The sequence below is a fragment of the Canis lupus genome, chromosome 18 (genome assembly GCF_003254725.2).
Source record: "Canis lupus dingo isolate Sandy chromosome 18, ASM325472v2, whole genome shotgun sequence".
Classification (NCBI taxonomy): domain Eukaryota; kingdom Metazoa; phylum Chordata; class Mammalia; order Carnivora; family Canidae; genus Canis; species Canis lupus.
Genome location: NC_064260.1, coordinates 41,022,109 through 41,050,103, shown reverse-complemented (window position 1 = coordinate 41,050,103; position 27,995 = coordinate 41,022,109). Strand labels below are relative to the sequence as shown.

At 40.1% G+C, this 27,995-nt stretch overlaps 2 protein-coding genes across 5 annotated transcripts; one reads left to right on the top strand and one right to left on the bottom strand.

Moving 5' to 3' along the window:
* Positions 1-3: 3 nt before the first annotated feature.
* Positions 4-27,774, bottom strand: LOC112663348 (patr class I histocompatibility antigen, A-2 alpha chain-like). Of its 4 annotated transcripts, XM_049096611.1 has the most exons (8): positions 27,394-27,667; positions 26,914-27,186; positions 26,432-26,707; positions 25,564-25,839; positions 25,350-25,463; positions 24,672-24,719; positions 24,506-24,547; positions 23,973-24,347 (listed from the first exon to the last, which is right to left on the bottom strand). In XM_049096611.1, the coding sequence occupies exons 1-8, from the start codon at positions 27,479-27,481 to the stop codon at positions 24,319-24,321; spliced, it is 1,146 nt and encodes a 381-aa protein (XP_048952568.1). In that variant the 5' UTR covers positions 27,482-27,667; the 3' UTR covers positions 23,973-24,318. The 4 variants fall into 4 exon arrangements, with proteins under 4 accessions (XP_048952565.1, XP_048952566.1, XP_048952568.1 ...); XM_049096609.1 differs by lacking the exon at positions 24,672-24,719 and having other exon boundaries at positions 23,856-24,347; positions 27,394-27,656; XM_049096608.1 differs by lacking the exons at positions 23,973-24,347; positions 24,506-24,547; positions 24,672-24,719 and adding an exon at positions 4-447 and having other exon boundaries at positions 27,394-27,668.
* Positions 16,387-17,316, top strand: LOC112663349 (olfactory receptor 4A47-like). Its single transcript, XM_025452195.1, has one exon. The coding sequence runs from the start codon at positions 16,387-16,389 to the stop codon at positions 17,314-17,316; it is 930 nt and encodes a 309-aa protein (XP_025307980.1).
* Positions 27,775-27,995: the final 221 nt, after the last annotated feature.

Sequence of the window (27,995 nt, the reverse complement as noted above, 5' to 3'; positions counted from 1 at the left end):
TCCTGCCTGTGTGTCTCAACCCTTCCAGATATCTGTTGCTCTTCATCCATGACCCCTGAAATGCTGCTTGGCATTTTTGCAGTAAGAAAAACCATCTTTTTCAAGAAGTGCATGACTGAAGTCTTTGCTGAGCACCCATGTGGCCATCTGCAAATCCCTGTAGTATGAAATCATCACAAGTGACAGGGATACAGCTTTGTCTTTCAGGTGGCATGTGCTAGAGGCTTTGTCCTTGCAACCACTCAGGTCCTCATCACATTGTGGCTGCCTGTGTGTGGCTCCAATGTCATAGACCACTTGAGTGTGATGTAAATCCTTGGTTGAAAGTCATCTGCATGGACACTCATACCCTTGGTCTCTTTGTTGCTGTCAAATGTGTGTTCATCTGCCTGTGAACATTTTCCTCTTGATGGTCTCCTAGCTGGTCATCATATGCTCCCTGAGGACCTGTAGGTTGTAAGACAGACACAAAGACATGTTTACCTTTATCTCACATGTCACTGTGGTGGTTTTAGTATTGTGTCCTGAATATTTATATATTTGCATCCAAACACCATCTTCTCCACTGAGCAAGTTTTGGCTGTATCTTATACCATGGTAACTCTCCTGTTGAACTTAAACTTAAAACTTGCACATTCAGAAATTTGGAAGAGAAAAATGCCATGAGGAAGTACTGAGGTAAAAATGGTAACTTTGACAGATATCCACAACTTTATAAATTTTTCTGCTAAATGGAAAAGAGAAAAGAATCTCTGGGGTACAGGGGCACATGAACACTATTTGTCCAATGTATGCTTATTTTGACATCTAGGTACTGTGAGGAACGGTCCAGGGAGGAAATTACTTATCACTGTAAAAATATCCCACTTAGATTTATGAATTTATTGTCCAATGGATAGTCAAAGTTCAATGTACTGTGAGAATTAGAGTTCTTATAAAATGCAGAGTGTCAGGACACAGCTCTGGTGATTAATTTACCAGTTTTCTTGTTGGATGACATATGTACTTTCTAAACTGGTGTCTGTAAAGCCAATGATAAATAGCCATTGCAGTTTATATTGAAATCATGTAATTATTAATGAATCAACTTAATTTTTAAATGTAGCTTTCAACTTGCAGTAAGATACAAATAACAAAAATTTCTACATGCGTAGTTCAGTGCTGCTGAGTCATTTCACATTGTCATGATGGTTAATTAAGTAAATTGATGTTTGTTATGCAAACACCAGTACCATCTATGTCCAGTGCCTTTTCATCTTCCAAACTGAAATATCACACTCATCAAACACTAATTCCATATTCCCTCTCTCTGCGCCTTAGACAACCACCATTCTGTTTTCTTTCAGTCTATGAATTTGGCTATTTTAAGTACCTGTGTCTGTGGAATCATAGAATGTTTGTCTTTTTGTGACTGTCTTACTTCACTTGGCATGGTGAATTGTAGGTTAATGTATGTTTTAGCAGGTGTCAGAATTTCCTTCATTTTTAAGGGTAAATAAAAATCCGTTGTGTGCATATATCTCATTCTGTTCATACATTTATCTGTCAGTGCACACTTTGGCTACTTGTACTTTCTAGCTCTTGTGAATAATACTGCGATGAAAGTGGGTATGGGACTATCTGTTTGAGACCATGATTTCCATTATTTTATACACCCCAAAGTGGAATTGTGGATCATATAATAATGTTTTCCTTAATTTTTTAGGAAGTATAATAACATTTTTCCTAGCAGCTGTATAATTTTACATTCCCACCAGCAATGCACACTTGTTCCAATTTCTCCAGCGTCTTGTATGTGTTATTTATTGCATTTTATGGTCATAGCTTGGATATGAAGTAGTATTGCATCATGGTTTTCAAATGCATTTCTCTAATAATTAGTGACATTGAGCATCTTTTCATGGGCTTACAGGGCATTCACATATCTTCTTTGGAGAAATATTTATTGAAGTTCTTTGCTCATTTTTAATCAAGATGGTATTTTGTGTGTGTGTTTTTGAGATGTAAAAGTTCTTCCTATAATCTGGATTTAAACACTTTATCAAATGTATCAGTTGCAGATATTTTGTCTCATTTGTAGGAAGCCTTTTCTCTCTGTCAATAGTGTCTTTTGATGTTCAAAGTACATAAGTTGATAAAGTATAACTTATGTCTTTTTCTTGCCTGTGATTTTGGTGTCATACCAAACTCATTGCCAAATCCAAAGTTATGAATTTTTCTCCTAATATTTTCAGAGTTCTAGTCAGTAGTTTAGGTCTTTGGTCCATTTTGAGTCTATTTTTATATATGATGTATGTTAAGGGTTCAGTTTCAGTACTTTGTAGATATTCGGTTTCACAGTGTCATATTTTTTTTGAACACGCTGGTCTGGTCTATTAATGTTCTTGTTATTCACTGAAAATCATTTGGACACCTATGTAAAGGTTTATTTTTAGGCTCTGTATTCTGCGCCATTGCTATGGCTGTCATTATGACAATATCACACTGTTTTGATCACCATAGTTTTGTAGTAAGTTTTAGAACCTAGATATAGTCCAACTATTTGTTTTTTTCCCCAAGGTTATTTTGGATACTTGGAATGACTTGAGTTTTGACCTGAATTTTAGGATGAATTTTTCTTTTTCTGCAAAAACAATTTTTTAAAGATTTTTTATAGGGATTGCATTGAATCTTTAGATCATGTTAAGTAGTATTGACATCTTAATAACATGACCCATATCAATTCATTACAGTCTTTCCATTTATTTGTGTCTTTTAGAATATCTCTTACCAACAGTGTGTAGTTTTAAAATATAGGAGACATTTGCCTCCTCTTTAAGTTTATTGCTAAGTGTTCTTTTCCTTTTGATGCTGTTGTAAAAGGAATTGTTTTTTTAAACCTCTCTGGGTTATAACTGGTAACACAGAAATTCAATGTGTTTTCTTTAAGAAAAAACAACCCTCTTGGGGTTGTGGTGCCTGGGTGGCTCAGTCAGTTAAGCATCTGATTCTTGATTTCCGCTCAGGTCACGATCTCAAGGGTAGTGAGTCGAGCCCCACATTGGGCTCCATGTTGAGCATAGAGCCTGCTTAAGGTTCTCTCTCTTTCCCTCTCCACTTGCCATTCCACAGATCACCACTTTCTCTCTCTTTCTCTCTCTCTCTCTCTCAAACTCCCTCCTCACCACCCAAAACAAGAAAATAAAAACCAAAAACTTATCAGGGAGCTAATATGGGGGAGCATTATGGGGAGCATATGCTTGCCTGATGCCTTGAAAACAACTTGATAAATATCAAATTATCTGGACACCAAGGAAATTGTTCTGAGTACTGAGAGAAAAATGCAGAACCAGGAGGAGAAAAGAGGCCACATCATGGAAAGTATGTGATGTGATCTGGGGGAGAAAAGAATGGTCAGTCCAGTAGAAGGGAGGGAGCCCTGATCAGGGAGGGAGGAGAGAAAGAGAGAACAGAGCACAAGGCTTTGCATACTTTCCCCAAACCACTATTAGGAAATATGAGGAGGGCTGATTATTGTAAGTTTTTACAAGCAGTGAGAGAGCCCAAGAGTGTCATTGAGCTGCCCAGTTCATTAGCAAAGGAGCAAAGACTCCTGCTAACCGATGCTGGCTTTTTGCTGTGCTTTGCCATAAACTCCAAGGGCTTGTGCATTCATGCAACTGCCCTTCTGGGACAAATTGGCACCAGCCATAGTGTGGCGAGACCCTCCCTCAGATGATCACCACAACTCTGCCATGCCAGGTTCCTAACATTTGGAGTTTTGAAATCAAGCTAGAATGTCTGAGATAAAACACAGGAGCACTCTGCTGCTGGGTGGGCAGATAATTCTGATGTAGGGTAAAGGCCTGGGCCTGAGGGAAGCCTGGGACAAATGAGGGGAGATTTTTCTTTATGTGAGGGCTTCCTGAACAGTGGTGGGTGCAAATTCCCCTCTCGAGGGACAAGAGAGCCAGTTGATGCCATTTTTACCCACACCCATCAACACAGTACTCACAGTGGACACTTGCACTGCTTACGCCAAGCCCCATCCCCCTGTACTCTGCAGGTGCTTTTTTCCCCCCTGGGCAAGTGTGTCTGAGAGTCAGCATCAGTGTCCCACCAAAGACCAGCACAAACCCCTGCATGCACCAAATCTAATGACCATAGAGTGCTGCAAAGCTCCAGCTCTAGGGGATAAAGGATCTAGCCTCTTTTAATAGGCAGACCAAAACACACCTAGCCAAACTCAACACATGGTAGACAAGGTCCAAACATTCCCCAGTGGACGCAAGGACATACTCTGCAAATGACTCACCTGAGGGAAAGAGAAGCCAGAACACAATAGCACAGTGCAGACAGACTACACCAGAAACACTTCCTGACGTGCCTGCCTCTTGACAGTATATGACCTCTTCCTCAGATAACCATTTCTCTCAGGAGCAGGAAACATAACAGGCCTTTCTAGCACACAAAAGACAGAGACCTAGATGAAATGTCAAGATGGAGGAATCCATAGAAAGAATAAGAAGAGTCATGGGAAGGGATCCAATCAAAACAGATATAAGTAATATGCCTGAACTAGATTTTAAAAGAGTAATCATAAGGCTACTACTTGGGCTTGAGAAAAGCATAGGAGTCACTAGAGACACCAATATCTCTTATTTCAGGGATAAAAGACCTAAAAACTAAAAGTTAGGCTGAAATAAAACATGGGACAACCAAGATGGAAAACCGGCTGGATGTAATGACCGTAAGAATGAGGAAGCAGAGAAAGGAATCGGTGATATAGAAGACTAAATTATGGAAAATAATGAAGCTGAAAAGAAAAGGGAAAGAAAATTATTGGATTATGAATGTGGATTTAGGAAACTCAGTGGCTTCCTAAAGCATAATAACATTCATTTCATAGGAGCCTCAGAAGAAAAAGAGGGAGAACAAGGGGAAGAAGGTTTATTTGAGCACAACATAGCTGGTAATGTACCTATCCTAGGGAAGAAAGAGACACCGCATCCAGACAGCATAGTGAACTCCTGTTAACATCAACAAAAGCAGGCCAACACCAAGACATATTGCAGTCAAATTTGCAAAATATTGAAAGACTCCTGAAAGCAGCAAGGGAAAAGATATCCCTAAACTACAAGGGATGACTGATCAGGTTCACATCACGTCTGTCCACAGAAACTTGGCAAGCTGGAAGAGAGTGGCATGATATATTCTATATACCAAATGGGAAAAATATAGGGCCAAGAATACTTTATCCAACAAGGATGTCATTCATAATAGAAGGAGACATAGTTTCCCAGACAAAAACTAAGGCAGTTTGTTACCACTAAATCAGATCTGTAAGAAATATTAAGTGGGAAAGAGAGATGGAAAGTGACAAAGACTAGAAAGAACCAGAGCAAATCTTCATAAATACCAACTTTACAGGTAATACAGTGGCATTCAATATATATCTATCATAATCATTCTAAATGTAAATGGAATAAGTGCTCCAATCAAAAGACATAGGGCACCAGGATGGATTAAAAAAACAAGACCTATAAAAACAAAACAAAACAGGACCTATCTATATGCTTCCTGCAAGAGACTCATTTTTGTCATTTTATTTTACTTTAAATTTTTTTAATTTAAATCAATTTTGTTAACATATAATGTATTATTAGTTTCAGGGGTAGAATTTAGTGACTCATCAGTTGTGTATAACAACCAGCACTCATTACTTAAAGTGCCCTCCTTAATGCCCATCCCCCACTTACCCCATCCCCCCACCTACCTCCCCTCCAACCCCCACTTAGTTTCCTATAGTTAAGAGTCTCTTATGGTTTTCCTCCCTCTGCTTTTATCCTATTTTATTTTTCCTTCTCTTATCCTGTGTACATTTCTTTTGTTTCTTAAATTCTACGTATGAGTGAAATCATGTGGTATTTGTTTTTCTCTGATTGACATATTTTCCTTAGCATACTTGCCTCTAGATCCATCTTTATTACTGCAAATAGCAACGTTTCATTCTTTTTGATGGCTGAGTAATATTCCATTATATATATAATGGAATATATATATATATATATATATATATATCATGCATATATATAAAACTCACATCTTCTTTATCCATTCATCTGTTAATGGACATCTGTTCCCTTTCCATATTTTGGCTATTGTGGACCTTGCTTATATAAACATGGGAGGGGGGCATTAACGCTTCAAATGACTCTGTATTCTTTGGAGAAATACCTAGTATTACAAGTACAATTGCTGAGTCATAGGGTAGTTGTATCTTTAACTTTTTGAAGAACCTTCATACTGTTTTCCAGATTGGCTGCACCATTTTGCATTCCCACCAACAGTGTAAGAGAGTTATCTTTCTCTGCATCCTTAGCAACATCTGTTGTTTCATGAGTTGTTAATTTTAGCCATTTTGACCACTGTGAGATGATGTTTTATTGTGGTTTCAATTTGGATTTCCCTGATGCTGAGTGATGTTGAGCATATTTTTTATAGGTCTGTTAACCATTTGTTTGTCTTTTTTGGAGAGATGTCTATTTGTCTTCTGCCCACTTTGTGACTGAATTTTTTTGTTTTTTAGGTGTTCAATTTGATGAGTCCTTTGTAGATTTTGGAACTAGTCCTTTATCTGATATATCACTTGTGAATGTCATCTCCCATTCCATATAGTGCCTTTCAGTTTTTTTTATTGTTTTCTTCACCTGCAGAAGCTTTCAATTTTGATGAACTCCCAATATTTTGTTGTTGTTGTTGTTGTGAGGCAATTTTTTTTTTTTGCTTTTATTTCCCTTGCTGTGTCTAACAAGGAGTTGCTGCAGCCAATGTCAAAGAGGTTGCTGCCTGTGATGTCCTCTAGGATTTTTTTTTAAAGATTTTATTTATTTATTTCTGAGAATACACAGAGAGGAGAGAGAGAAGCAGAGACACAGGCAGAGGGAGAAGCAGGCGCCATGCAAGGAGCCTGACATGGGACTTGATCCCGGGTCTCCAGGATCAGGCCCTGGGCGGAAGGCGGTGCTAAACCACTTAGCCACCAGGGCTGCCCTGTCCTCTAGGATTTGATAGATTCCTTCTCACATTTAAGTCTTTCACCCGTTTTGAATTTATTTTTGGGTATGGTGTGAGAAAGTGGTTCAGTTTCATTCTTTTGTATGTGGCCCAATTTCCCCAACACCATTTATTGAAAAGACTGTCTTTCCTCCCTTGGATATTCTTCCTGCTTTGTTGAAGATTGACCATAGAATTGAGAGTCTATTTCTTCTTTCTCCCTGAAGGATTTCAGCACTGATGGGCAGGATGAATATGGCTGTGCCCTCTCTCTTGCTCCAGAGCTGAAAATTCCTGCCCCCAATTCCAGTGAGCCTTCACAGAGAATCGATTAGTCACTCTTTTATCCCAGTTTCTGTCAGAACTCTGTGTTCACCTGGCCTGTGACTGAGTGTTTTTATCTCAGGCACGTAAGGGAGTTTCAAACTTCAAAGGCTATGGACCTCCGCGGCATGGACCTGCGCTGTTCCTTCTGGGGTGCGGGGGTGTCTGACCATGCTTCAGTCTTTTGTAGGAAAGTGATCACATGATCTCAGAGAAGTTGTAGCTTATTACAACACAGAGCAGAAAGCGGAAACCTACACTCACTGTTCCATGCCAGCCTCCTCACTCCTATGCCTGGGAATTCTACCACACGCAGGCACCAACCATTCTTCTTGCAACCATGGGGTTCCTCAGACCATGCTGTCACACCTGGGATTCTTCCCCAGTTCACCACTTAGGCACCTTGAGTCCTGGTACATTCCTCACTGTAGCCCACTTCTAAAAGGTTCAGTTTGCACTCCACTTGTCATAATATTTCGCAGTAGCCCCCTTAAGCAAGTTCCCCCCGCACCACAGCCTCAGCTATCACGTGGGATTGAAGGATCAATTCTCTATACCTGTACTTTCCAAGCAGTGGTCCCTTTTCTACTTGTAGACTTACAACATTTGTTTTCCTAGATCTCTGATTGATTTCTTGGGTGTTCAGAAAGATTTGATAACTATCTAGTTGAATTCGAGGGATGAGAAAAACTTAGGGTCCCTCTACTCCTCCACCATCTTAACCCCTTGAGAGACTTATTTTAGACCTAAAGACACCTGCAGATTGAATGTGAGGGGCTGAGAACCATCTCGTGTGCTAATGGACATCAGTAGAAGGCTGGAGTAGTCATACTTATACCAGATAAACTAGATTTTAAGCTTCAGACTGTAATAATAGATGAAGAAGGGGACTATATCATAATAAAGTGGCCTGGGGTACCTGAGTGGCTCAGTTGGTTAAGCATCAGACTCTTGATTTCTGCTCAGGTCTTGACTTTGGGTTATGAGTGCAAGTTTCTCATTGTGAAAAATTAATGAGAAAATAAAGAAACTCATTGATAACAATATAGTAATAATAGGGGACTTTAACACCCACCTTACAGCAGTGGACAGATCATGTAAGCAGAAAACCAAGAAGGTAACAAAGGCTTTGAATGACACATTGGACCACATGGACTTAAGGGATATGTTCAGAACATTTCATCCTAAAGCAGCAGAATACACATTCTTTTTGAGTATACATGGGACATCCTGTAGAATAGATCACATATTAGGTTGCAAATCAGGCCTGAACAGCTACAAAAACATTGAGATCATACCATGCCTATTTTCTGACCACAGTGCTATGAAACTTGAAGTCAACCACAAGGAAAAATTTGGAAAGTACAGTAATGCACGAAGATTAAAGAACATCCTACTGAAAATGAATAGGTTAACTAGAAATTTAAGGAATACATGGAAGCAAATCAAAATGAAGACATAGCCATCCAAAATCTTTGGGATGCAGCAAAAGCAGTCAGGAGAGTGAAGTATATAGCAAAACAGGCCTTACTCAAAAGTAAGAAAAATCTCAAATATGCAACCTTAGCTTGCACCTAAAGGAAGTAGAAAAGAAACAGCAAATAAAGCCTCAAGCCAGCAGAAGAAGGGAAATAAGAAAGATTAGAGTAGAAATAAATTATATATAAACAAAAAAAAACAGCCCCCTCCCCAAGCCCCAGTAGAACAGACCAATGATATTAGGAGCTGGTTCTTTGAAAAAATTAATAAAATTGATAAATACGTTGCTAACTTATCAAAAAGAAGAGAAAGAACCAAAATGAATAAAATCATGAGTGAAAGAGGATATATCACAACCAACACCACAGAAGTATAACCAAGCATAAAAGAATATTAGGGAAAATTATATGCCACCAAATTTGGCAATCTGGAAGAAATGGAAAAATTCTTAGAAACATATAAACCACCAAAACTGAAACAGGAAGAAATAGAAAATTTGAACAGACCCATAGCCAGCAAAGAAGTTTAAGCAGAAATCAAAAATCTCCCCAAAAGTAAGAGTCCAGGACCAGATGGTTCCAAGGGGAATTCTATGAATCATTTATTTTTTATTTTTTTTATTTTTTAATTTATTTTTAATTGGTGTTCAATTTACTAACATACAGAATAACACCCAGTGCCCGTCCCTGTTCTTCTCAAAATCTTCCAAAAAATAGAAATGGAAGGAAAACTTCCTAACTCATTCTATAAGGCCAGCATTACCTTGACTCCACAACCAGACAAAGACCCCGCTAAAAAGGAAGAATTACAGATCAATATCCCTGAAACATGGATACAAAAATTCTAATAAGATAGAAGGAAAACAAATCAAACTGTACATTAAACGAATTTTTCACCACAACAAGTTTATTCCTGGGCTATAAAGTTAGTTTGGTATTTGGAAATCAAACAACATTACCTACCTCATTAATAAAATAAAGGACAAGAGATATATGATCTTCTAAATAGATGCAGAAAAAGCTTTTGACAAAATAAAGAATTCACTCTTGATAAAAACCCTCACGAGGGTAGAGATAGAAGAAACATGCCTCAACATCAAAAAGGGCATATAGGAAAGACCCACAGGTAAAATAATGCTCAATATGGAAAAACTGAGAGTTTTTCTTCCATGGTCAGGAACAAGACATGGATTTCCACTCTCACTATTCTTATTTAACATAGTACTTGTAACCCTAGCCTCAGGAATCAGACAACAAAAAGAAATAAAAGGAATCCATATCAGCAAGAAGGAGTCAAACTCTCTATTCATAGATGATATGATACTCTCTGTAGAAAACCCTAAAGACTATATGTTGGCAAATCGAACTTAAAAATAAAAAAATACATATAAATAACCCACCCCCCCAAAAAAAAGTACATCAAAAAATTGCTAGTACTGATGCACACATTCAACAAAGTTACAGGATAAACAAAATGAACATATAGAAATCTCTTGTATTTCTACATATCAATAATGAAGCAGGAGAAAGAGAAATAAAGGAATTGATCCTGTTTCCAATTGCACCGTAATCCATAGGATACCTAGGGACAAACCTAACAATGAGGTAAAAGATCTCTACTCTGAAAAATATGGAACACTTATGAATGAAACTGAAGATGACACAATAAAATGGAAAAACATTCCATGCTCATGGATTAGAAGGATAAATATTGTTAAAATGACTGTTCTACCCAAAGCAAGCTACACACTCAATGCAATCACTATCAAAATACCACCAGCATTTTTCATAGAGCTGGAATAAACAATCCTACGATTTGTATGGAACTACAAAAGATCCCAAAATGGCCAAAGTAATGTTTAAAAGAAAACTAAAGTGGAAGCATCACAATTCCGGACCTTAAGGTATATTGTAAAGCTGCAATCATCAAGGTAGTATAATACTGGCACAAAAAAGACATCTTGATCAATGACACAGAAGAGACAACCCAGAAATGGACCCTTTACTATATGGTCAATTAATCTTCAACAAAGCAGGAAAGAATATGTAATGGAAAAGAGATAGTCTCTTCAACAAATGATATTGGGAAATCTGGACAGCCACGTGCAGAGGAATGAAACTGGACAATTTTCTTACACCATACACAAAAATAAATTCAAAATGAATGACAGACCTAAATGTGAGACAGGCATCTATCAAATCCTAAAGAAGAACACAGACAGCAACCTCTTCGACATTGCTGCAACAACTTCTTGTTAGACACATCTCCAAAGGCAAGGGAAATAAAAGCAAAATGAAACAAAACCACTGGGACTTCATCAAGATAAAAAGTTTCTGCAAGTGAAGGAAACAGTCAACAAATATAAAAGACAATCCCTGGAATGGAAAAGATATTTGTAATTCACATATCTGATATTGGGTTAGTATTCAAAATCCATAAAGGACTTATCAAATTGAGCACCCCCAAAATAAATAATCCAATTAAGAAATGGGGAGAAGACATCCAGATGTCTAATAGATACATGAAAAGATGTTTGACATCATTCATCATTAGGAAAATACAAATCAAAACCAGGATGAAAAATCATCTCTTATCTGTCAGGATGACTAAAAGGAACAACACAAGAAACATCAGGTGTTGGAGAGGATGTGGAGAAAGCGTAACCCTCTTACACTGTCGGTGGAAATGCAAACTCGTGCAGCCACTCTGGATAGCAGTATGGAGGTTCCTCAGAAACTTAAAAAGTGAACTAATCTATGTCCCAGCAAATGCACTACTAGGTATTTACCAAAGGATACAAAAATACCGATTCAAAGAGGCACTTGCACCCTGATGTTGATAGCAACATTATCAACAATAGCCAAATTATGGAAAGAGCCCAAATGCCCATTGACTGACATATGGATAAAGAAGAGGTGGTGTGTGTATGTATAAACACACACACACACACACACACAGGAATATTACTCAGCCATCAGAAAGAATGAAATCTTGCCTTTTGCAACGATGTTAATGGAGCTATCCTGCATTTTGCTAAGTGAAATAAGTCAGCTTGAGGAATAACAATACCATATGATTTCACTCATATGTGAAATTTAAGAAACAAAACAGATGAACATAGGAGAAGGGAAGGAAAAACAAAATAGGATAAAAACAGAGGGAGGAAATCCATAAGATAATCTTATATAGGGATCCCTGGGTGGCGCAGCGGTTTGGCGCCTGCCTTTGGCCCAGGGTGTGATCCTGGAGACCCGGGATCGAATCCCACGTCGGGCTCCCGGCAGGGAGCCTGCTTCTCCCTCTGCCTGTGTCTCTGCCTCTCTCTCTCTCTCTCTGTGACTATCATAAATAAATAAAAATTAAAAAAAAATCTTAGAACAAACTGAGGGCTGCTGGAGGAGAGGTGCGGGGAAGAAGGGTTAGATGGCTGACAGGCATTAAGGGGGGCACTTGTGATGAGCACTGGATGTTGTGTGTAAGCGATGAATCATTAAATTCTATTCCTGCAACAAACATTATACTATATGTTAACTGACTAGAATTTATTTATTTTTTTAACTGATGGGAATTTAAATAAAAACCTACAACTAACTAAATAACTAAATAAATAGAAGAAAAACAAAACAAAACAGAAACTTCAATTTACATAAAGAAACACAGTTCACCTACCTGCACCCCAATGTTTATAGCAGCAATGTCCACAATAGCCAAGCTGTGGAAGGAGCCCTGATGTCCTTTGATAGATGAATGGATAAGGAAGATGTGGTATGTATATATACAATGGACTATTAGCCATCAGAAATGACAAATACCCACCATTTGCTTTGACGTGAATGGAACTGGAGGGTATTATGCTGAGTGAAGTAAGTCAATTGGAGAAGGACAATCATCATATGGTTTCATTCATATAGGGAATATAAGCAATAGTGAAAGAGATTATAAGGGAAAGGAAGGGAACTGAGTGGGAAAAATTAGACAGGGAGACAAACCATGAGAGACTCCTAACTGGGAAATGAACAAAGGGTTGCGGAAGGGGGGATGGGCAGGGGGTTGGGGTAACTGGGTGATGGGCACTGAGGAGGGCATTTGAAGGGATGAACAGTCAGTTGGTGTTATACTATATGTTGGCAAATAGAACTTCAATAAATGGAAATGGAAAAATAATGTATAAATAATATAGAAATTCTATATTCATATGTTTTTTCCATATATTGATAAGAAACTTACATGTACTTTTGTTTATAATGTCTCAAAGCCAAAAGCTGCATGCTAATTAAAGATAGAGATAAAAAGGATAGGATAAGCATCAAAAAAAAAAAAAAAAAGAAAGAAAGAAAAGAAAAGAAATACAGTCCACTGAAGAAGGGTCAAAGTAAGGTAAAATAACATATCTTATTTATCTTAAAAAAATAAATTTAAACTTCCAAAGAAGTTGCAAAAATACTAAAGAATTCTCACATACCTTTTGCCAATAGCACAAGAAATTAGATGCTCTGTAAACATACGGAAATGTAAAGTAAAAATCACTTAAAGAATGAAAAAAAAATCTTCTCAACAAACTGGATACAGAAGGAATTGACTTCAACATATAAAGGCCAGATTTAATGTGGGTAATACGACATTCAAGAGGGAAAGGTTGAAAACTTTCCCACTCTTATCAGGAATAAGATGAGAGTGCCTACATTCACCATTCCATTTCACAATAGCAGTGTAATAAAAATCGTGGGGAAATTTTTAGCATTTTTCTGCATGTAGGTCATACCATCATTGGAGTGAGAACAAATTACTTAGCATCTTTATTTAATTTTACTGCCTTTAACAATGTTCCTGATGGTAGCCACCTTCTATCCTTTGGATCTCAGCCTAAGCTTCACCTTTGAAGAAAGGTCTTCTCCATAGTAGAATTCTCCCTAAGTACCTTGTTTGTTATAATATTAACTCTGATGAAGACTATAATTAGTTTAGTAAGTTGTCCCCTTATTTGCTGTCTGACTCTTTTATGAGTATACCAGGCCCATGCTGGAAGGACCTTTTGCATAAATTTCCCCCCTATTTCACTAATTGCTATGTTCTCCCTCATAGAATGGTTCCTGGCGCTAAACAGGACCTTCAAGTTAAATAAATTAATAATTTAATAGTTACTATGTCTAAATCTGTAAGTAAATAAAATATCTAACCACACTTAAATTGTCTATTAAATAAAAGGAAATAAAACTTACTATGACAAGTGGGGAAATATATGATAAATTAATCTTCCCTTACACAAAATGACTGGGCTGAAATTTTGTTCCTGACTGGAATTAGTCTTATCATGGTTCTAATGCTATATACTTTGTTTGTGTTACATCTTTTTGGCTCAAACTATGTGATTTGACCTAATCCTGTATCCAGATATTTTCAGAGTTTTTGTTGAAAGTCCCAGTGAATTTAATTAAGCAAGAATCAGTCTTGGACACTTTCCAATTTTAGGACTTAATGAGGAATGTGGTTAGAAGGGATAAAATGTCCAGTGATCTTTGCTCGAATTGGGAAGAAGATTCTATGCTCCTAACAACTGATACATATTTTTTAGGAGGTTTCAGTTAGGTTTAAAGCGTTACCGATAAAAGCACAAGAATATCTCTTGAAATATCAAGTCAGCTTATCTGAGCAAACTAACAGGACAGAATGAGGACAACTGAACAGTTGAATGATATTTTTCGTTTTATAAATTAGTGGGAATGAAGTTATTTGAAAAAAATCTCCCCCTGCAAATGGCTAGTTGCTCTCTTCTTATGTAAGATGAGATTTATTTGTCTTTTTAATAAATTATCCTAATGTGATACCTTTTTCTTTTTCTGTGTGGAAACTGGAATTCCTAGGAAGTAATCTACAGTGCAAGTTAAAGCAACTGACTAAATAACCAGAAGACTCCCTGGATAAAACGAATAGACAGTTGAAGGAAATAAATATATTGTCAAGGAATGTATCTTTTTACCCTCTCTTGTCAGATTGGATGACAGAAGGATTCAGGTCCTGATGAGTGAGTAAAAAGTGTCCCTTCAAATTGTGGATATGCGACACATATAAGACTAACAAAAAATAATGGAAACCAAGCTTTGCAATTGTGTGAGTAGCTTTATTATGTAAAAGTTAGACCACTTTGAGATAAACCAAACTTGGATTCCAATTCTAGTTTTATCATTTAAAAATGGGTGACATTGGAAAATTAATTACATGATCTGAGCCACACTTTCTTGAACTATGAAACGAGGATTACAGTTTCTTTTACTGTTAGGTGAAATGTGATTCATTAAGTTGTGAGTGTGTGATTGGAATCCACTGTAGTTGTGAGCAGTGGAGTGATAGATCAGAATCAGATTTAGAAAGGATCATTTGTCTGCTTCAGGTAACAAATTGATGGAAGCCAGAATGAAAGGGGAGGGGGTGGGAGGGGGTTAGTGCAGTGGGGAAGAATAAGTGATGGGGGGGGAGGCAAATGATCCAGTTTGTGATATATTTTAAAGGAGGTTAATAGAATTTGTTAAAGGCATCAATATGCCATATGAAAGCAAGAAAGCCATGCAGGATACTGTGGTATTTCTTATGTGAGCAATGATGTGGAAAGTGGTACCATTTAGTGAGGTAGGAAACACCTATGATTTTCTGAGGAAAATAAAAAATTCAGTTTCAGAAGTACTGAATTGAATTCTAATTGGAGATGTCCACAGTTGGAGATGCTGTATATATGAAGTTTAAAAATTAACAGAGAGATACAATGCTGGAGTGCTTTCCCATTTATTGGCCAAGTAAAGGGGTCATAACCAACCAAAGACCAGAAGAAAGAGGTCTCCAGGAGGGGACAGACAATCCAGGACAGTGGCCTTCCATTCCTAGATTGATCTACTCACTTTAAATATGTCAGTTACCTTAAATGGTTCTCAAGTATTTCACTTTTGTGACTTTATAAACTGTGCACCTTTATTTGGAATTCCCTTGCCTTCTTTTCTTGTCCTTACTCTTTTCCTTTGAAACTTAGCTAAAGCATTGCTTCCTTTGGGAAGTCTTCTTTGAGTTATCTTTGGTTAATATATTCCTACCCCTGTTCTTTGCATTGTGTGACTGTTTTTATAATGGCAGTTATTTCATTGATGATTATTATGTATGATATCAATGAGTATAGGAAACTATGACTTATTTAACTTTGAAATCATAATGTCCATTACACATGTGACATAAACAGGTACTCCTTCCACAGCCTTATTATTATTTTTTTAGATTTTATATTTATTTGAGAGAGACTGAGAGAGAGAGATAATAGAAGAGGAAGAAGCAGACTCACTGCTGAGCAGAGATCCCAATGTGGAGCTTGATTCCACAAGATCCACAAGATCATGACCTGAGCTGAAGGGAGAGAGTTAACTGACTGAGCCCCAAGAACCCCATCTTCCACATTCTTTTCATTAAATGAGTCAATAGAAGAGTGATCTAATAATGCATTTAATGGTTTTCCCTCTCCTTTTGTAGATCACCTGCTTCTAATATGAGAAGTCAGCTCCTATGCAGAAGATGGAACTAAGAAACAATGTAACTTACTTTGTCCTCTTGGGCCTTACACAGAATCCAAAGGAACAGAAGGTCCTTTTTGTTATATTCTTGCTCTTCTATATTTTGACTGTGGTGGGCAACTTGCTCATTTTGGTGACTATATCTCTCAGTAAGACCCTGGGCTCACCTATGTACTTGTTTCTTGCTAACTTATCATTTATGGATGTCATTTATTCATCTTCTATATCCCCTAGATTGATTTCAGACTTATTCTTTGCGAAAAATACCATATCGTTCCATTCTTCTATGATTCAGCTCTTTACAGAGCACCTTTTTGGTGGAACAGAAATATTTCTTCTGCTGGTGATGGCCTATGACCGCTATGTGGCCATCTGTAAGCCCTTGCATTATTTGGTTATCATGAAGCAATGGGTGTGTGTTGTGCTGCTGGTGGTATCCTGGGTTGGAGGTTTTCTGCACTCAGTAATTCAACTTAGCACTATTCATGGGCTCCCATTCTGTGGGCCCAATGTCATCGATCATTTTTTCTGTGACATGTACCCCTTACTGAAACTGGTCTGTACTGACACATATGTTATTGGGTTGTTAGTTGTAGCCAATGGAGGGATGATCTGCACTATTGTGTTTTCATTCTTGCTCATCTCTTATGGTATCATCTTGCACTCTCTAAAGAACCTTAGTCCAGAGGGGAAGCGGAAAGCCCTCCAGACGTGTGGCTCCCACATCACTGTGGTGGTCTTTTTCTTCGTTCCATGTATTTTCATGTATGCAAGACCTGCTAAGACATTCCCCATTGACAAATCCCTGAGTGTGTTTTATACAGTCATAACCCCAATGCTGAACCCGTTGATCTACACTTTGAGAAATTCTGAGATGACAAATGCTATGAAGAAGCTATGGAGAAGAAATACTATATCTTTCAGTAGATAAGTGTATTATTTACCATGAAGAGAGTTATTTTATATTGGATTCCATTTTCTAAGAATGTAGAAATCTTTAAAAAATGAATCTGACTCTTTTTGTGTCAAGAATTTAAGTTAATTAAAGAATAAACAAGATGATTATGGTATAATAACATTTTCCCTTTCTCATAGAATGTGAAGTTTATAGTGTCTTATAGATCACTTCATTTAGAACGAGCACTGCGTATCATATGCAACTAAGGAATCACTAAATTTTATCTCTGAAACTAATAATACAGTGTATATTAACTAAATTGAATTTAAATAAGGAATTTAAAGGAAGAAAACAATTTTTATCTATTTTATGTATTTATTTTAAAACATTCTTTAATATTTATTGTGCATAATTCGTTTTTTATATTATATTAATTTATAAGATATAGATCTGTTTATGTATGTGTGCATTTCCTTTTTTATAAAAAAGGAAGGTTTTATTATTTATTTATTTATTCATTTTTATTTTTGGTATATTTTTTATTGAAGTTTGATTTGCCAACATATAGTATAACACCCAATGCATCAAGTGCCCCCCTCAGTGCCCAACACCCAGTCACCCCATCCTCCCACCCACCTCCCCTTCCACTACCCCTTGTGTTAATTTCCCAGAGTTAGGAGTCTCTCATGTTTTGTCACCCTCCCTGATTTTTCCCATTCATTTTTCTCTCCTTTCCCCTATAATCCCTTTCACTACTTTTTATATTCCCCGTATGAGTGAAACCATATAATGATTGTTTTCTAGCTCTTTTAGGTTAAGGTTAGATTGTGTATTTGAGACTTTTCTTACTTCTTGAGGAAGGCCTGTATTGCTATAAGCATCCTCTTAGGATCACTTTTGCTGCATCCCAAATGTTTTGAACTGTTGTGTTTTCAGTTTCAGTTGTTCCCATGAATTTTAAAAATTCTTCTTTAATTTCCTGGTTGACTCATTCCTTCTTTAGTAGGGTATTTTTTAACCTCAATGTATTTGTGGTCCTTCCAAATTTCTTCTTGTGGTTGACTTCAAGTTTCATAGCATTGTCTTCTTAAAATATGCATGGTATAATCTCAGTCTTTTTGTACTGGTTGAGAACTGATTTGTGGCCCAGTATGGGATCTATTCTGGACAATGTTTCATATGCACTCAAAAAGAATGTATATTCTGCTGCTTTAGGATGGAACACTCTCAACATATCTGTGAAGTCCATCTGGTCCAGTGTGTCATTCAAAGCCCTTGTTTCCTTGATCTTCTGCTTAGATGACATGTCCTTTGCCATTAATGGGGTGTTAAAGTCCCCTCTTACTATTATTAATTAGTTTCTTTAATTTTTAATTAATTGGTTTATATATTTGGCTGCTCCCAAGTTGGGGGCATAAATATTTACAATTGTTACATATTCTGGTTGAATAGACCCTTTTATTATGATATAATGTCCTTCTTCATCTCTTCTTAGAGTTTTTGGTTTAAAATCTATTTTGTCTGATATAAATATGGCTACTCTAGCTTTCTTTTGATGTCCATTATCATGATGAATGGTTCTCCACCCCTCACTTTGAATCTGGAGATGTCTTTGGGTCTAAGATTAATCTCTTGTAAATGACATATAGATGAGTCTTTTAAAAAAAAAATCCATTCAAATACCCTATGCCTTTTGATTGGAGCATTTAGTCCACTTACATTAAGAGTAATTGCTGAGGGGATCCCTGGGTGGCTCAGTGGTTTAGCGCCTGCCTTTGGCCCAGGGTGCGATCCTGGAGTCCCAGGATCGAGTCCCACTCGGGCTCCCAGCATGAAGCCTGCTTCTCCCTCTGCCTGTGTCTCTGCCTCTCTCTCTCTCTCTCTTTCTGTGTCTATCATAAATAAATAAATAAATCTTTAAAAAATCCTAAAAAAAAGAGTAATTGCTGAAAGATATGAATTTAGTGCCATTCTATTGCCTGTAAAGTTACTGTCCTTGTAGATTGTCTCTGTTCCTTTCTGGTCTTTGTTACTTTTGGCCTCTTTCTTCCCTCAAAGGATCCCCTTTACTATTTCTTACAGGATTGTTTTAGTGTTCACAAATTCTTTAGCTTTTGTCTGTACTGGAAACTCTTTATCTCTCCTTCTATTCTAAATGAGAGTCTTGCTGGATAAAGAATTCTTGGCTTTATTTCCCCATTTAGCACCTTGAATATATTATGCCAGTCCTTTCTGTCCTGCCAGGTCTCTGTGGACAGATCTACTGCAGGTCTGCTGTCAGCGTTATGTGTCTATCCTTGTAGGTTAAGGACCTCTTATAGGTAAAGTAGGTTAAGGACCTTAATCTACTTTCAGGATTTTTTCTTTATCTTTGTAATTTCCAAGATTCAGTAATCTGCCAAGGTGTTGAACTATTTTTGATAATTTTGAGGGGAGTTCTCAGTGCCTCTTGGAGTTGGATGCCTATTTCCTTCCCCTGATTAGGGGAGTTATCAGCTATAAGTCATTTAAATAAATCTTCTACCTCTTTTTCCTGTTGCTTCTCATTTCTGGGACTTCCAGAATATGGATATTATTTTGCTTTATGGAATGACTGAGTTCCCTATGTCTATGTTCATGATCTATTTTCTTTCTTTCTTTTTTTTCAGCTTTTTCATTATCCATCACTTAATCTTTTGTATCACTGATTCACTCTTTTGGTTTATTTATCCTTCTTTTCATGGCCTCCATTTGGGACTGCATCTTGGTAATAACATTTCTAATTTTGACCTGACTAGATTTTAGTTCTTTAATTTCTACAGTAAGGGATTCTCTAGTGTGCTCTATGCTTTTTTTTTCAAGCCCAGCTAGTGTCTTTATAATCACTGTTTTAAGTTGTAGTTCATCTTACTTATATCTGTATTGATTAAATACCTGGCAGGGAGTACTGCCTCTTGTTCTTTTTTGTGGGGTAAATGTCTCCATCTTGTCATTTTTTCTAGAAAATAAAAGATGAATGAAAAAGAAAATAAAGAACAAAAACAATAACAGCAACTAAAAAATCAAACAAAAAACTAGATCCTGGGAGGGTTTTGGTCTTGTTAAAAGCACAAGAATCCAAAAGGAAAGTAAAACAATAAAATAAAATAATATGAAAGGAAACAAAAAAATAAGGTATATAAAAAAGAAAAAAAGAAAAAAGAAAACAATGGAAAAATAAGAAAATAACAAAAAATTATACTAAAAATTAAATGAAAATATAAAGAATTCTATATATTGCTTTCCTCAAGAGCTGAAGCTTTTGTAGTCCTCTATGATTAAAACCTGGTGAGAATGAATTGTTTGTGCTGGTTTTCCAGAGAAAGCATCTGTTGCACTGATTCTCAAGTGGTTCTGCCCTAGTGGAAATGCTTCTCCAGGGCACAGGGAAGCAGGGCTCAGTATAAGCAGTTCTAGACTTCAGTAGGTGGCACAGTTTTGGGCCCTGAAGGCTTTCAGCACTGATGGGTAGGATTTATATTGCTGTGCCCTCTCTAGCTTCTGAGCTAACCTGAAAGCATTGGTCTCCCATTCCAATGAGCCCTCACAGAAAAGCAATTAATCACTCTTGTCTTCTTGTCAACTCTGTGTCCATCTGGCCTGTCACTGAGCATTTTTATCTTGAGCTTGTGACTGAGTTTCAGTACTCCAAATTTTAAGGACTCCCTTGAGGTGGATCCATACTGTTCCTCACAGGAGAGGGGCAGGATTTCTCATGCTTCTGCCTTTTGCTGGACTCATCCAAGGAGAGAGGTCCTAGGACCATGCCACAGTTTGCAGTATATGGCAACACAGAGCAGAATGCTGGCACCTAGACTGTTCTCATGCTGGCTTCCTCCCTCTTATGTCTGGGAACTCTACTACATTCAGGCACCCTCATTCTTCTTGGGACCCTGGGGATCCTGAGACTGTGTTGTCATGCCTGGGATTCCACCTGCTTCACTACCTTTAGGCCAGGCCCTTCCTCCACTGTAGCAGACTTCTAAAAGTGTCAGTGTGGGGCTCTGCTCCTTATAATACTTTGCAGTAGCCTCCTTAAGCAGGCTCATTCTCCTCCCCCATATCCTCAGTTTTATCACACAGAGTTCAAGTCTCTGCACCTCCTGCCTTCCAAGCTTCTGCACCTTCCTGCCTTTCTACTCCTAGAGGTGCAGCATTTGTGTTCTTAGATCTTTGATTTCTCAGGTTTTCAGCATGATTTGACAACTGTCCAGTTGTACTCGAACGAGACAAACTTAGGCTTCTCCTACTCCTCTGCCATCTTTATTCCTCTCCTTTACGTACAAATCTAAATGATTTTTTGTAGGAAGAAAAATGCAAAATGTGCTGGGAGGTTTCTCTCCCAAGGGGTACAGCCAGGTGGCAGATTAAAGAAGTGGTATGAGCTTGACAAGAAAAACTCTCCTTGCTAAAAGAATAGAACTGAAATGTTCTCACCACACAAAGAAAGAAACAATAAAGTATGTGAGACAATGCAGGTGTTAGCTAATGTTATGGTGGTAATCATTTTGCAGCATAAAAATGTATCAGATCAAAACGTTGTACACTTAAACTTACAATAGGTTATATGTCAATTATTCTCAATAAAACTGGAAAAAATTTCTGTTCTCTGAAAGTATACCATCATGGATTCCTTGCTCCTTGTTTTGAACAACAGATTCCAAGTTGTTTTAATTGAAACTATATGTTTATATGGAAACACACACATACATACAGATATATATCTTATAAATTATAAATATAAAATGTGAATTATGCACAAGAAATATAAATATTAAAGTATATTTCAAAGTGAATATATGAAATGTATATATGTTATTATTTTTTAAATTTTTTATTTAAATTCAATTTAGTTAACTTACACTGTATTATTAATCTCAGGGCTAGAATTTAGTGGTTTCTTAGTTGCATATAATACCCAGTGCTCATTAAATCCAGTGCCCTCCTTAATGCCCATCACCCAGTTTGCCCATCCTCCCATTCACTGCCCCTCTAGGGCCCCTCAGTTTGTTTCCTGGAGTTAAGGGTCTCTAATATGCCAACAGATGCTTCTAAGGAGAGGTTGTATTGAATGGATTATCTTTCAAAACTGTCTTACAAAAAAAAAAAAAAACTGTCTTACAACTCCATAGCTCACTCAGAGGAAACTCCAAGCCCTTCTAATGTTAAGGCCTAACATCTGACTTCATTTCAATTGCTGTCTGCTCCAGCTACAGTGGCCTCCTCACCCTTCCTTGAACACAAGACATGCTCTTGCCCTAGTGCATATGCACTAGAGTTTCCCTTGCCTGAGAGGACTTCCCCCAGATAACCACTTAAACAATTGTTTCATGACCTTCAAATATCTCAGAGGTCACCTTCTTGGTGGGCTCACACTCACCGCTATAGTAAAGTAGCCATATTTCCTGTCCCCACACAGGTTTACTCTGGGTCACCTTCCTCGAAGCACTTCCCAACTTCTAACATACACTCTTCCCTTGTTCTGCCCCTTACTACCAGAACATGTGCCTCACAAGGTGGGCAAATGTAGCCCATTTCTAGTCCACCGAAGTGTCTTAGATGTTAAAATAGTGTTCCTGTGTCTGACAATTATCAGTTGAATGAGTGACCAGCATACTGCCCCCTCTCTCTTCCAGATGATCCTCAGGCCATAGCTGTTACATGGTGTTGCTTTTCTCCTCATTGCTGATCTCCCCCCATAACCTCCATTGATTGCCTCTATTCCATACCACCCCCCCCTGCACAGCACAGGAAACAATTATAGTTCTCCTTCAGAAAAAGTTGTACCTAGGCTAATGGGTCATGTATGCCAGACAAATGTGAATTGAAATTAGACGCTGCTTTATCACTCTATGAATTAGAAGTGGAACCAGAACTAGATCACTAGATCTATGGGTAGGGAGCAGGTAGATGAGCAGAGAAGACAGAAACTAACTAATTTAATAAAGATTAGAAACAGTCAGATCTTTTCTCTAACTCCAGAATCTGCCTTTTTAAAAAAGATGAGGAAAAAATGGAAAGAATAATCCAGAATAGCCCTAGAAGGAGGAGAAGAGATGAATGATCTGAAAATGCATCTTGTGATACCACAGAGACTCCTATGTGCAAGGGTTCACTGGGTCTTGTGGAAACAATGAGAGGCTTAGGACTCCTGCGACCATCACAGACAGGGGAACACCAGAGAAAATAAGACCAGAACTTACACACGAGAGTAAAAATAGACCTAATTCTCTATATTAACAAAGAGAAAGAACACCCAAAAGCTGGGGGCTGAGGGCTTGATCCAAGCTGGGGCCTAAGCTGACCTGGTCATAGGAAGCTCTTGATGCCCATAGTCATAAAGACAGGTGATGTCTGAGTCCCTGTGATCACAGGTCCTGGTGTGACAAAATTCCACTGAAGTGACCAGCTATAGCAAAGATGACTCAACTGGGGAGTGACCATGTTAAAGCCCATAATGTACTGAGTACTGACCAGGCAGGGTTTTGTCCACACTTGGCTCCTCACAGCCTCTCCTGGTCCACCTACAACAGACAGCACAGCAATCTGGCAGATTCTGGAAGGTTCTCAGTGCTTCCATTTATTTCGTATCTCAACTTTAAGAGTCTTCTACTTTATTACCATGCCAATTTTATATGACAAGAATAGGAAAAACAAAGTCATATCCAGATTTTCTTTTTTTTTTTTAACTTTTTTTTTAATTTATTTTTTTTTATTGGTGTTCAATTTACTAACATACAGAATAAGACAAGTTAAATATTACTTCCCAGCCAAATATGAAGTAAAGACAAGGATGGTAATGACCCAGTCCCATCTCTGCTGGAAGAGGAAAGCAGATTAGGGAAAGAACACAGGTCAGTTGGGGGAAGGGACATGATGAGTAGAGGTGGGCCAATTTCCCCACCTGCTCACATTATGCTAATAGGAACAGAGTCACTTTCAGACACCATTAGCAGATGGAGATATCCGGGGCTCTTGAAGTCAAAAAAGTGGGAGTGTGAACAAATCTTGCATCACTCAGAGTCCCACAAGGCAGCTGGCTTGCTCTGTGAAAGAAAATAGTCATGAACAAATTCAGGTCAATCATGTTAAGTGCTGACATCTCCACATGCTTATAATGTTCCACTCAAAGAATCCTCATAACCCAGTCATGTCCCCTCTGCCCCAACCACTCCCCTTGGCTTCAGGCCCTCCAGGGTCTCACCATTAGGAGCCATGACAGACATCTGAGAGTCCTGAGCACTGCCTACGGTAGAACAACAGGATGTGGTCAAAACCCACAAGAGATGAGACTAAAGGAGGAGCTATATAGGGTGGCTGAGTTCCCCCATGGGGTCCTATCTATACTATCCCAGGGTCTCAAGGATCACTCCCTCCATACTTATTTTCAGCCTGTGAGTAGCTCCCTCCTTTTCTGCCTGTGGGAAGAAAATATCATGTCAGAGGCTAAGGAGAAGGCTATGGTATCCAAAGGAATACCCTAGTCCTGTACCAAAATGCAGTTTCCAGGACTGTTAACTGAAGACTCACGGCTGTATCGGAGACCACAGAGAAAGTATATGTAGGGGCACTGGGCCAACTGTCTTCCCGGAGGTCTGTCTGTATCAGGGAATTCCCCCTACCTTCAGCTGCTAGGGCTCAGGTCCCCAATGCCAGAATAGAAAGGTGAAAAATCTGTCCTTCATTTGCACAAGTCTTTACTAAGGAGTGAATGTTAGCAGCTGGCTAGCACATGTATGTGGATGGTACCTCTTTTTCTGTCTCTTTTTAAAAGATTTTATTTATGTATTCATGAAAGACATACAGAGAGAGGCAGAGACATATGCAGAGAGAGAAGCAGGCTCTGTGCTGAGCAGGGAGCCTGATGTAGGACTTGATCCCAGGACTCCGGGATCGTGACCTGTGCCAAAGGCAGATGCTCAACCACTGAGTCACCCAGCTACTCCAGATGGCACTTCTTATTAACAAGACAGGACAAACTTCTACTTTGGGCTTGAAACCTCCCAGTAGGACAGGAAAACTCAGATTCCCCCCACTCCCTTCCCTACCTGAGTGCTTCTTCCTCCATATCACAACTCCAACCAGCATAGCTCCAGTGATCACAAGGAGAACCAGGCCAGCAATGATGCTCACTATGGGGATGGTGGACTGAGGAGGTGGTTCTGGAAAGGGAAGGGAAGGCGAGGGGCCCAGACCTCAGGCTTGAGTCATGACCTCACAGTTGTTCTCTGAGAAGAGTGTCTATGCCAAACCCCTCCTTACCCCATCTCAAGGTGATGGGCTTGGGCAGGCTCTTGTGCAGAATATGGCATGTGTATCTCTGCTCCTCTCCAGAAGGCACCACCACAGCTGCCCACTTCTGGAAGGTCCCATCTCCTCCAGGCCTGGTCTCCACAAGCTCTGTGTCCTGGGTCTGGTCCTCCCCATCACGCTGCCAGGTCAAGGTGATCTCCGCAGGGTAGAAGCCCAGAGCCCAGCACTTCAGGGTGACCTCATGCTCAGAGATGGGACGGCGGGTCACAGATGTTTTGGGGGGGTCTGAAGAAGAAGAATCAGAAAATCCACACTCTGGGTTACCTTCATGGGTCATTAAAGCAGCACTTGTGACCATGCTGAGGATGGAGAGGACAATTGGTTTAGAAGGAAAAAGCACAAAACCCTGACACAGCCTAGACTTGGTTGTCTGGAATAACATTTTAGAATCACGGAAAGATCCCGGGACAGGAGAGTGCAGGTCTAGAGTGGGGAACACACTAACGGTCTGGACTGCAGCAGAGGGTCAGTGACTCAGAAAACCTGGAGTCAGACCTCCAAAAATGTTCTCCGATGGAGAACAAGGCCTTGAGAAGGAAAGCCATGGTTCACAAGGTGGTTTCCAGGATGGAGGAGAACTCTGATGAGTTATTTCAGGGATGGTCTCCACCTGCCTCCAGGGAGACTGGATTCCTCAGTTGTCCTCTAGAGGAAAGCAGCTCTTTTGAAGAATTACTCTGTAGTGGGAATATGAATGTTGAGATGGATCTTTTTCTTCCCACCTGTGGGAGGGGGCAGTATTCTGACACTGAGTCCACCCTCCCTTCCTTGGGGGAAGCCAGCCCCAGCAGAGTGAAGATGGGGAGGCCCCTGGTACCTGCGCGCTGCAGCGTCTCCCTCCCATTCTCCAGGTGTCTGCGGAGCCACTCCAAGCACCTGCCCTCCAGGAAGTTCTTACGGTTCTCAGCTACACTGGCCGCATCCCACTTGCGCCGAGTGATCTGAGCCACCGGGTCCTCCACGATCCAGGAGCGCAGGTCCTCGCTCAGGGTGATGTAATCCAGGCCGTCATAGGCGTGACGCAGGTACCCGCGCAGGAAGCGCCCATCAGGTCCCACGTCGCAGCCTGCTATAATCTGGAAGGTGTGAGACCCTGGCCCCGCCCCACGGTGTGTCAGCACGAAAGTCTACAACTGAAAACAAAACCCAGTCGCGTCCCCAGGAGTCTCCTTCCCTTTCGGGGACGGGGACGGGTGAGTCCCGCAGCCTGGGGGTGGCCCTCGGCCCCAGACACTCGGGGCGACCTCGGCCCGTGGGCGGAGACGGGGATGGCGACCTGGACCCGCCCCCGTGGCTCACCGGTCCTGCTCTGATTGGAGTAGTCCTGCGAAACTTCGTTCAGCGTCCCTCGGAGGAACTGTGTGCAGGTCCTGGAGTCCAGCGTGCGCTCTTCCCAGTACTCAGGCCCCTCCTGCTCCAGCCACCGCACCAGCGGCTCAGGCCGCCGACCCTCGCGTTCGCTGTTGAACCGTTCGAACGGCGTGTCGTCCACGTAGGCCACTGCCCAGTGGCGAGGCTCCCCGTGGCCAGGCCGGGATACGACCGTGTTCAAGAACCTCAGGGAGTGCGAGCCTGCGGGCGCCAAGAGGCTGAGCCTCCTCCCGGGCGGGGGTCCCGGGGGCTTAGGGGCTGGTCGGTGGGGAAGGGGCCAGGGGCGGGAGGTGAGTGGGGCCGAGGTGTGGGCGAGGCGGAGGTGAGGGCCTGGGTCCATCCCGGGTGGAGTAGGGCTTCCTCCCCGCTCCCCGCCTGCGGCGCTTTCTCTGCGGACCCCAGGCTCACCTGCACTGGTCTGGGCCAGGCCCAGGGTCCCCGACAGCAGCAGCAGCAGCAGCAGCAGGAGGAGGGTTCGGGGGCGCATGACAGGCATCCACGTGTTCCAGGCAGCAACTGAGTTGCAGAGGAGACACTGTCAGCCCTGAGCCACGGTGAGGTGACGCCGATTGGCTTCTCTAGAAACCCGACTGGCAATGGGAGTGCCACCCGGAGTCGCGTCACGAGTATCCCGGCAGAAGGACCTGAAGCAGGAAGTGAGAGGAAGTGAAACCAGCGCATGTGGGTGGGGACTCCCCAAGCAGGGCTTCCCCCGCCCCAGACACTGCCTTTGCGCGGACACCCTGAGCGACAGGCCTGGGGATTTATGACTTTGTCCTTGACCCCTCTTCTCCCGCAGGGAGTGCTCTTGTCACATGGTCTCACTGCTGCAGTCCGTGATTCTCAAACATTTCGTTGTCAGGATATCTACAAGTTAGTGAGGACCTCCAAGAAAGATTTTGTGTGTGGGGGTTATGGTTATATCTATCAATATTGCCTGGGACTCCAGGATCACGCCCTGGGTCAAAGGCAGGCGCTAGACCGCTGAGCTACCCAGGGATCCCTCTTCT